The sequence below is a fragment of the Equus przewalskii genome, chromosome 25 (genome assembly GCF_037783145.1).
Source record: "Equus przewalskii isolate Varuska chromosome 25, EquPr2, whole genome shotgun sequence".
NCBI lineage: Eukaryota > Metazoa > Chordata > Mammalia > Perissodactyla > Equidae > Equus > Equus przewalskii.
This window is the reverse complement of record NC_091855.1, coordinates 14493394-14503081: the sequence shown is the minus strand read 5'-3', so window position 1 is coordinate 14503081 and position 9688 is coordinate 14493394. Positions and strand designations below refer to the sequence as shown.

Sequence of the window (9688 nt, the reverse complement as noted above, 5' to 3'; positions counted from 1 at the left end):
TAAGGTGGATGGAAGTTATTTCCCTTTCTGGCGCTTGCCAGATTTCAAGAAAAGCTGAAAAATGGGAGCAGGGGGAGGGAAGCAACAGGCGGCAGGAAAACAGAAGAAGAAAAGGCAAGGGGCAGCCGCTGGGTAAAAAATAAGGGCCATCAATTTAAGTCAGAGGGGACAAATAAAAGCAGACCGGGTTGAGGATCACGTAGGTTCGTGGCTGCAGCAAAAGTGTGTTTCGCAAGGACGAAAAACAACAGGTTCCTAAAACAGTTGTGATTTGGAAGGCGTCCCTGGGTTTCCTCGGAGTTTGATGAATAAATAAGAAATGCAGTAAAAATGTGTGGGTGGGTGGGTGTGTGTGTGTGGGGGGGGGTGGTGCGGTCAGAGCCCGACTCCGGCGCTCGGCTCGCCCGCCCTGTCCTTTCCAAAGAAACGTGCTCATAATGGGGTGACCTAATTACATCGCAATGGAACCGGCTCTTAGCCACTCGGGGCACAGGGTTTCATAACAGACCCCGCGGCCTCGAGTGCTGGGAAGAAACGTGCGAGGGCCGAGGAGGCGGCCGGGCACGCGGGGAAATAGGAAAGAAACGCGGCCCCACGATTTCCGCCTCGTCTTCGCCCCAGCACCCAGCGGGAAGGCTGGGGGGCCCGGTGGGGGACACGTTAACAACTTTTTATTTGGGTGGGTGGAGAGGCATCCAAACTTAACAGTAAATAAATGTATGTATTTTACAGTTTTTAAAGGATTAATAATCAATTGCGGCCCTTTCGGTGTCGAGGATCCCATGCCCCCTCCCCCCATCCCGCCAAAACAGCGCAGTGCGACAAGCCATATGTTCCGTTCCCGTGGGGGCGGAGGAGAAGCAACAATAAGTTAAAAGTGTCGCCTCCCCCATCTCTTTACCTTCATTCTTACCGAAGTAACTTTTTTTCATTGTTCAAGCGTTTAGGGATGTGTGTGTGTGTGTCGTTGGGGGTGGGGGTAGAGGGGAGTTTCGGCGCGGCCCATAGTTCAGAGCGCGCGTGGAAAGTTGTGCGTTGCTGGGTGTTTTTTTTTTTTTCGGATGAGGGCAGGAAGGGGCATTCATGAGGATTCGGGGTTTCTTTATAAAAAAGTTTAAAGATGGGATGCGTGAAATAAATACCACTCCCAGGCCTGTAAAAACAAACAGTCCGCGGGGCGGTGGTCTTTTTCGCGACGTCCTCCCCTCCCAACCACACTCGGAGAGTGCCGGCTGCAAAGCGAGCGCGAGTATAGACGCGTGCGGCGCGCTAAGTCGTGCTGCGCTCGCCCCCGCCAGGCCGGGTCCTCCTGGGGGGAAAAAAGTCTCCCTGGTTCCCTCCCCACCGTCTCCCCTCTGAAAAAAACATCAAAGCCTAGACATGAACGTTTTGTGCGTCCCAAGTTTCCAACGTCCTCTCCCTGCCGGGTTTGCCGAGGGGAGCCGAGTGCGGAAGAGAACTCGGGAAAAGAGTAAGTTGTGCGGCCCCTTGGAGAAGTTTCAGGGGAGATCTCAAGATGGAAACCGCAGCCTGAGCGCTAAGGACGGGCTTCTGCTCCCGCTTGCAAAAAGAGAAAGTCGAGCCCGCCTTCCTGCCCCACAAAAAACAACAACAAGACAACAAGAACCCCGAAGACGGTGGAATGAGTGATGTCACAGAGCCGCGCTCGCAGGCTGACAAAGGGGGGGGGCGCACCCCTCCCCCTTTGCGCCCCGCGCGGCCCCAGAGAAGGGCGCCTCCAGCGCGGGGTAGCGAAGAGAGCGGAGTCGAAACTTTTCCTCTTTAAGAAAAAAAAGTTGAGCGCGGCTCGCAGTAGGGTTTTTTTTTCATCGCCTCCTTTCCTCGTCTCCCCTCCCCCTCCTTCCTTTTGAAAGTTTCTTTTTTTTTTTTCCCGAGTTTGACCGCATGGCTGATTCAACTTCAGTGTCAATCAACTTTTTTTTCCTTCGCTTCCTCATTTAAATAAGTTTAAAGCTCCTCCTCCCCCGGCCCACCAAATCTGAAACTTTATAAATTGGGCTTCGCGCGCCGCAGCCCGGGAGAGTCAGAAAGGCGAGGGGCGCCGGGAGCAGGCGTGTGGGACTCCTGACCGGAGAGCCGGAGGCTGCGCCTTCCCCGCACCGGGACCTTCGCGACACACCAGATCTTCGTCCCTGCCCCGCGCGAGCGCCCAGGATGACCACCACCCTCGTGTCTGCCACCATCTTCGACTTGAGCGAAGTTTTATGCAAGGTAAAGTCGGGCACAGCGTTTGCTTTTCAAAGTCTTTTTCTTTTCTCTCTTGCCTTCGAAAAGAACCCCCAAAAGTTTAGGTTTTGGAAAGCAGGAGGAAGAGGAGGAGAGGCGAGATCTCTTTTCCGCACCGTTTTCCCCTCCAGTTTGAAGGAATTTGGCCCTTTCCTCCCCACCCTTTGAGTTTCCAGTTCCTGGCGAGGATTACGTGGGAATCTGGAGATCGGAGTTCTGGGGGACAAAGTTTGCGTGGCGGTGCTGCCCGGGGGACACGGGCAGTGGGCAGGAATGTGGCAGTTTTTCGTGATTCTTCCGTCCGTGACTTGCTGTTTGAGCCGGGTTTCGTTGGTCTGCTTGGTTTTCCCTGTGCGCGCTCTGGGTCTTGCCGCCTCCGGGAGGGGTTCGAGGCTCTCCAGCCACCTTGCCGGTCTGTGGGGTCTGGAGGGAGGGTCCCTCGGGGAAGTGAGTCTTGGGGCGACGTTTTGCTGGGAGTTTCTCCCTCTGTTTTGGAGGGGCTGGGACTCTGCGAGAAAAAGGTCGAGAGTTGTGATTCAAAAGGATGTTGCAAAACAAGTTTGCAGTGGAGCTTCAGCTTGTCCCAGCTCAGCCAGGCTTCCTCCTAATAGGCGATCGTGCTGCAAACTTTGGGTTGAAAGTGGGACTCGGGTTGACGCGTTTTCTGGTGGACCCCGGCTCATCGATTTGGAGGGGGTGGGAGGGACACGACGACAAAATGCCGTCCTGAGCTCAAGGGTCTCCACGAGGAAAGGATTCAATGGGAGCCTCCTTAAGCCCTGTAGCTTCCCAGCCAGGGTGGAAAAAAAGCAAGTTTTAAAGCCTGAATGTTCCAGGAGTGCGGTTTAAGTGTACATAGCAAAAGCCTGTAAGTGTTAGATTTTTTCCCCCCTCTCCCCAATTTGAAAGAGGGAAGCTGCTGGGCTACTGTTAATTGCTAAAGTGTTCTGCCTTCTTCTAAACACGTCGGGTCATGTTGCTCTCTTTTCCCAGCTTGCTTCTCCAGTCGGCGCAGCTGCCAGGGCCCCAGGGCTGCAGGGTTGGGGTGCAGGGACGCCGTGGAGCTAAAGAGCAACATCAAAAAAAGTTTGAAGCTTTCTGCCCTCCCTGCGCTTTCCCAAACTCCAGTTGCCCTGGCGGCTGCCTGAGCTCTTCCGCACTTTTCCCTTCTTTTCCCGGCTCTCCCGCTCTTTGATCTGGTTCTCTTTCTCTCGCTCCCTCCCCCCGCAGGACTTTTTAAAATGAACCTCATTGTTGGGAACCGGCTCTCAACTTGGTTCCTGTAATCCGCTCCGTGGGGTGGTTGCTGTTACAGATTCCCGATCCCCTGCAGCTGATCCTAAGGGACCAACTTTAGAATTTTCACAATGACACCCACATGTGCTGGGGGCCAACTCCTAGGTCCCTCCATCGCACTCTTTCCAAAATCTTGGGTACACTTTGGGCAGGTGACCGGAGTCCTATTGGAACAGAGAAACTTGCTTGTAGTGGCTCTGCCCCCCTCCCCTAAATCCACTGTCGACTGGGGGGGGGGGATTTGTTGCTTTCCTTTTTCTTCCCACCTGCAGCTTTGCGTTAAAGATTAAACACTGGGGCTCTTATCCAAGCTTGCTCTTGCAGCCAGAAGACTAATTGCAAAGGCATCTTCCCAGTGGAGGGGGGTGGGGTGGGCAGCGAATGGTGGGGGAGATCACTGTGGAAGGCATCCCTTCCGGGAGCATGGAGAGATGAGTTTTATTTTCAGGAATCGCATCCCTCTCCCCACTGTGCCTCACCCTACACCCCCCTGACTAGGGATTTTTCCTCCTGCTCCTCCCTCTCCCCAGCAAGATAAAGCAGAGGCAGTGTGGAAACCTGTTGCTAAAGGAAGGGAACACTTCTGAAGGGAGGAAGTGGAGAGCGTTAGGAGGCCAGGTCATGAAGCGGAGGTCAGTTAAGCAGGGACTGATTAAAAGGGGACCAAGTTCACAGTTTCCTGAGGTTTACTTGTTTTTGTTAGGGGGAGGGGGAATCTACAGAAATCGGAGTTGTGTGAGACATTTTGAGCTGACGAATCTACTTGGGAGGTTAGAAAAAGTTGGATTTCTATGGATAGAAGTGATAGCTCTGGGGACAGGACGTGGGGGTACATTCCAGGGGTCAGCATGGAGTAGGGTGCATGCGTCCAACAATTCTCTCATAGGCCAGGATTTTGTGGTTTCTTATGCATGGGGCCAAAGTAAACCCAGGTGGCTGGTCTATGGGAGAAAGCGGGGGGCTTGCCAGGGCAGAGCTGGAGATGGTTCCTTTGAGAGAGGTGGGCATTTCTGATTGTGGAGGGGGCTTCCCTTAGTGGGTACCCTTTTGGGCCTGGTGGATGCCCTTCCTCACTAATCCTTCGCTCTCTTCCCTCTCTTCCCTCCAGGGTAACAAGATGCTCAACTACAGTACTCCCAGTGCAGGGGGCTGCCTGCTGGACAGGAAGGCGGTGGGCACCCCTGCCGGTGGGGGCTTCCCCCGGAGGCACTCAGTCACCCTGCCTAGCTCCAAGTTCCACCAGAACCAGCTCCTCAGCAGCCTCAAGGGTGAGCCGGCCCCAGCTCTGAGCTCTCGGGACAGCCGCTTCCGAGACCGCTCTTTCTCAGAAGGGGGCGAGCGGCTGCTGCCCACCCAGAAGCAGCCCGGGAGCGGCCAGGTCAACTCCAGCCGCTACAAGACCGAGCTGTGCCGCCCCTTCGAGGAGAATGGTGCCTGTAAGTACGGGGACAAGTGCCAGTTTGCGCACGGCATCCACGAGCTCCGAAGCCTGACCCGCCACCCCAAGTACAAGACGGAGCTGTGCCGCACCTTCCACACCATCGGCTTCTGCCCCTACGGGCCCCGCTGCCACTTCATCCACAACGCCGAGGAGCGCCGCGCCCTGGCCGGGGCCCGGGACCTCTCCACTGACCGTCCCCGCCTCCAGCATAGCTTTAGCTTTGCTGGGTTTCCCAGTGCCGCTGCCACCGCTGCTGCCACGGGGCTGCTGGACAGCCCCACGTCCATCACCCCTCCCCCCATCCTGAGTGCAGATGACCTCCTGGGCTCTCCCACCCTGCCTGATGGCACCAATAACCCCTTTGCCTTCTCCAGCCAGGAGCTGGCGAGCCTCTTTGCCCCTAGCATGGCGCTGCCCGGGGGTGGCTCCCCGACCACCTTCCTCTTCCGGCCCATGTCCGAGTCCCCCCACATGTTTGACTCTCCCCCCAGCCCTCAGGATTCGCTCTCGGACCAGGAGGGCTATCTGAGCAGCTCCAGCAGCAGCCACAGTGGCTCAGACTCCCCCACCTTGGACAACTCAAGACGCCTGCCCATTTTCAGCAGACTTTCCATCTCAGATGACTAAAGCAGGGTAGGGAGGGAGCCCCTGCCTACTCCACCCCCACCCAGCACCCACACCCCCTCCCCTTCCTTCCTCACCTACCCGATTCCCAACAACCCCTACATTAACAAGGTTAAGCTCAACCCCATTCCCCCAGAACCTTGGAATGCCCCCCCCTCCCCTTTTAACCCCCCCTAACATAAGGACAAGTCAATTTGTCAGTAGCTTCCTCTGGCTTGAAACCCTCTCCCCTCGATTTTATAGCCCACTTACCATGCATAACAGACAAGTCCCATATTTGTCAGTAGATGCCTTTTTTTTCCGGCTTAAACCATAAGTGCCAAATCACAAAAGAAAAAGCACTAACAGTTTACAGAAGCAACTTAGTGCCTTGTAATCTAACTTTGTCACTGTGACTACATTACCTCTTCAGCGCCAGAGGGCACCCGTGGGCCTCCCGGAGCCTCTGCCCATGGGGAGGGGGAGGGGACCCAGAACCAGCAGCTCCCTCCGCTGGCCACACAACTGCACCTTCCCTTGTCCAGCCTCCCACACATGCCCTCCTCCCCTCCCCAGTGCCCCCCCCAACCCCCTGGGAGAGTTGTTGCCAGACTTGGGTTTTTGGGGAAGCCTATCTTGACATTCAAAACCTTTTTCTTCCCGACCCGAACTTCTGTTGACTAACCTGGCCTGGGTTTGCATAGGTCTGCAGGAGGAAGACAAAAAGTGGACGAAGATTGTGACATAGTGGGACTTTATGATTTAACTTTTTTTTCTTTTTTTTTTTTTTAAGTGGGGAGGAAGAGGAAGCTAGATGGACTATGAGAGACTTGATTTTGGTGCTAAAGTTCCCCAGTTCATATGTGACATCTTAAAAAAGAAAAAACAACAACAAAAAAATGAGAGAAAAGCTAAAAAAAACATGTAAGGGGTGAGCAGTTAATGGTATTCATTCCACATACATACAGTATCTGTGTAAAACGATTTCCCGTAGAAGTAGCTTTAATGGTTTTGCTCTAGAATACCGTAGGTCTATCCTTAGAGCACTCACGCCATGCTTTTTTCCCTGGGTTTTAAAACTTCATATAACTTTCAGAAATTGGAGAGCAAAAATTTTGCTTGTCACTGCACATCAATATAAAAAAGCTTATTTAACTTATCAAAACGTATTTATTGCCAAACTATGCTTTTTTTTGTTAATTTTGTTCATATTTATCGGGATGACAAATCCATAGAATATATTCTTTTATGTTAAATTATGATCTTCATATTAATCTTAAAATTTTGTGACGTGTCTTTTTCCTTTTTTTCCACAGTTTTAATATATTATTCTTCAACGACATTTTTTGTAACTTTACACTTTTTTTGGTTATTTTATTTTAAAAAAATGAAAAATTAATTTAAAAAAATGCAAAAAACTGTTGGATTATTTATTTTAGAAATTTCTCCCCTTTGTGTTGGACTGCAAATTGAGTTTCTTTCTCTTTAGGCCTTTCACAACTAGGACTGAGAATGTATGTAAAAGTTCTGTGACAGTACAGAAGGAAAACAACTTTTTATGTATAGCTTCTAAAAGGGAAACAAACAAACAAAAGAAACCCTTTGACTTCCACGTGCCCGTCTCAAGACATTCCGATCGCAGATTTGAGGTTCTGGATTCCAGGTTTGGAGTTTTCCAACGTTAATGCAAACAGAACTGGCACACACACACATTAAGATGAATGTAATTATTATTCCTCTTGCTGGTCACTACCGTCGCTTTCTATTTCTCTTTCTTTGTGTGAATTTATTTAAAAGAAAAAAAAACTTTTTGTAACGACTATTTGCAGTTTAAAAATCAATAAACCCCGTTTTTTCAAAAAACACTGATAGTGCAGCTAGTTTTACTTTGCCTGTAGGTTTGTCCCTTGACTACGATGCAGGTCCTGGGGAGGAGGCCAGCATTGGTGGGTTTCTTCACATCCTTCCTGCTGGACCAATGGCAGGCTCCCTTTGTGGATGCAGGAAGTCTGCTGAGCTTAGAGGGGAGGGGATGGAGATTGCTTGCAAAGGAGCCTGTAACTTTCTGCATTATCTGCCCAGTGTGTTGGTCGTTGACGAGGGGCCAGCCTCCCCCAACTTAGACACAGGGGCTTCCAGTCTTCTCTGCCCAGCCTGTGGTCTTAATTCCTTTGGTGGTGTTTGGGGTGCCCATATGGTGGAGGGGGAACATAGCATATGGCACTCCAGTGAGCCAAGGTTGGGCCGAGTCCTCGCATTTGGGTGCTTCCAGGCTCGTTTTTCCCACAGGAAAATCTCTCAGCACCTGTCTGGGGTGGGTATCTTACTTAATCATTGCAGGCTTGGAGAGGAGCCCCCAGGAAGTGAGGGGTGTAGACCAGGGCACTGGGAGTGGGGCTGGTTTCACCTGGATCCAACATGTGCTTCTGTTTTCGGGGGGGCTCTTAAGGGGAAATGGGTATTAAAATGGCCAGCGTAACAGGAAGTCGTCGGTAGTTCCCACCGCGTGAGTCTTCATTAACCTCCAATGCCCAAATAGGCAGATTGTTACCTTGGGAAGGGTGTGGTCCCCTTGGCTAGATGACCAAGGCTGGATGACCACTTACAAGAGGATGTTTCACCTGCCAGAGAGAATTTGGACCCTTCTGAAAACCCCGTCTGGTTCTTGGGATCCTTTCTTTTTGGGGAGGCAGGGGTGGGTATTGCTGCTTGAGGCTTGGCTGCCTTTGGTTCCTTGCACTCAGTAAGTTTTTTCGGGGGTAAACTGAATTTCCACCGTGACTCCAGGGCCTCTCCTAAAGGCAGGCAAGCCTGCAACAGACATTGGCTGGGCCAGGATCATCCTTGAGGCTGGGAAGACCCACCTATGTACCCTGGCCAGCAGGCGCCTGCTGCGGGACAGGGGCGAGAGGGAGAAAAAGGGACTGTTACCTCTTGGAGGGCAGGGGCTGGTGGAGGAAGGGGAAAAGCAGCCCCTCCAGGGACTGGAGTGAAGCTAGGCCTCTTGCCTCTTAGAAGGGAATGAGAGAGGGAGAGAAAGTGTGTGACTGTGTGTGTGTGTGTGGTGGGCAGTGGTGGTGGCGGCCGTGGCATGTAATCTTATTCTCTGACTAAAAGCAAAAAAGACATTTAATCATTCACCTTGAGCTCATTCCCTGTAGGCATAGACGAGCATATGGCAAACATCTTTTTAATTCCCCAGCTCATGGTGACACTGGTTGGATTCAGAGGGGTTAAGTATACCCACCAGCCTGCCCAGACTCCGGGAAGCCCTGGGGGGTGAAGGTGCGTGTAAAGGCAAGGGGCAGCTCCCTATGGCCTAAGGAAGCTCTGTCCCCAAGCCTTGATTCTACCCACCTGAGTGTCTCCATGGGAAACACACACAGGCTGGGATTTAGGCTGCCCAGGTCTGTGCATGTTGCCACAGAGCTTGATTTTCTACCATCTAGATCTTAAAGGTAGAGGAGATAGGACCAAAGCTACTGGGGAAAGAAAATAGCAGAATCTCTTCGGACTCATTCTCATTCCAGGATATTAGAAGATGGAGGGGCCTCAGCAGTGGTCCTGTGCTCTGGGCTGGCAGGGAGTCCAGGGAGGTGTGAGCCCGGAGCTGGCAGGGCCCCTCCATCTCTGAGCTCCTCTACAGCGAGGAGGACAGGAGCTATGCAGAGAGAGCCGGAGGGAAGGCCTGCACTGAGGGGAGTTGGGTAGCAAAGACCAGACTGGCCTTTGTCAGCCAATTTCCTGGAAACAAGGCCTACTTCCCCATCTCCTGCCCCACACCTTTGGGGCATTTCTGGTTTGGGGGCCTGCACAAGGTTTGCCCTGGCTGAGCAGGGCCTCCATGGCTGTTGGCCCTGCAACCCATGATCTGGCCCTTGGCTAAAAGTCTTCCCTTGGAACAGCTCAAAGAAATGGGCTCTTTTGGCCACTGAGCAATGATGTACCTTTCTGGGCCTGGAAGCCTCATTTTCAGGAGGAAGGTTGGGGGCCTGCTGTACCTCAGTGGCTCTGGTGAAGGAGGGCCTTTGAGAAAAAAGGGGGAGAGACATGAGATTGATTTTGCAGCCCCTTGGGTCTTGAAGGGGCAGAGGGTCACAG

General features: G+C 52.5%; 1 protein-coding gene across 1 annotated transcript; it reads left to right on the top strand.

Annotated features, from left to right (window-relative positions):
* The first annotated feature begins 344 nt into the window (after nt 1-344).
* ZFP36L1 (ZFP36 ring finger protein like 1) lies at nt 345-7452 on the top strand. Its single transcript, XM_070593582.1, has 2 exons — nt 345-2232; nt 4652-7452. The coding sequence occupies exons 1-2, from the start codon at nt 2176-2178 to the stop codon at nt 5609-5611; spliced, it is 1017 nt and encodes a 338-aa protein (XP_070449683.1). The 5' UTR covers nt 345-2175; the 3' UTR covers nt 5612-7452.
* Nucleotides 7453-9688: the final 2236 nt, after the last annotated feature.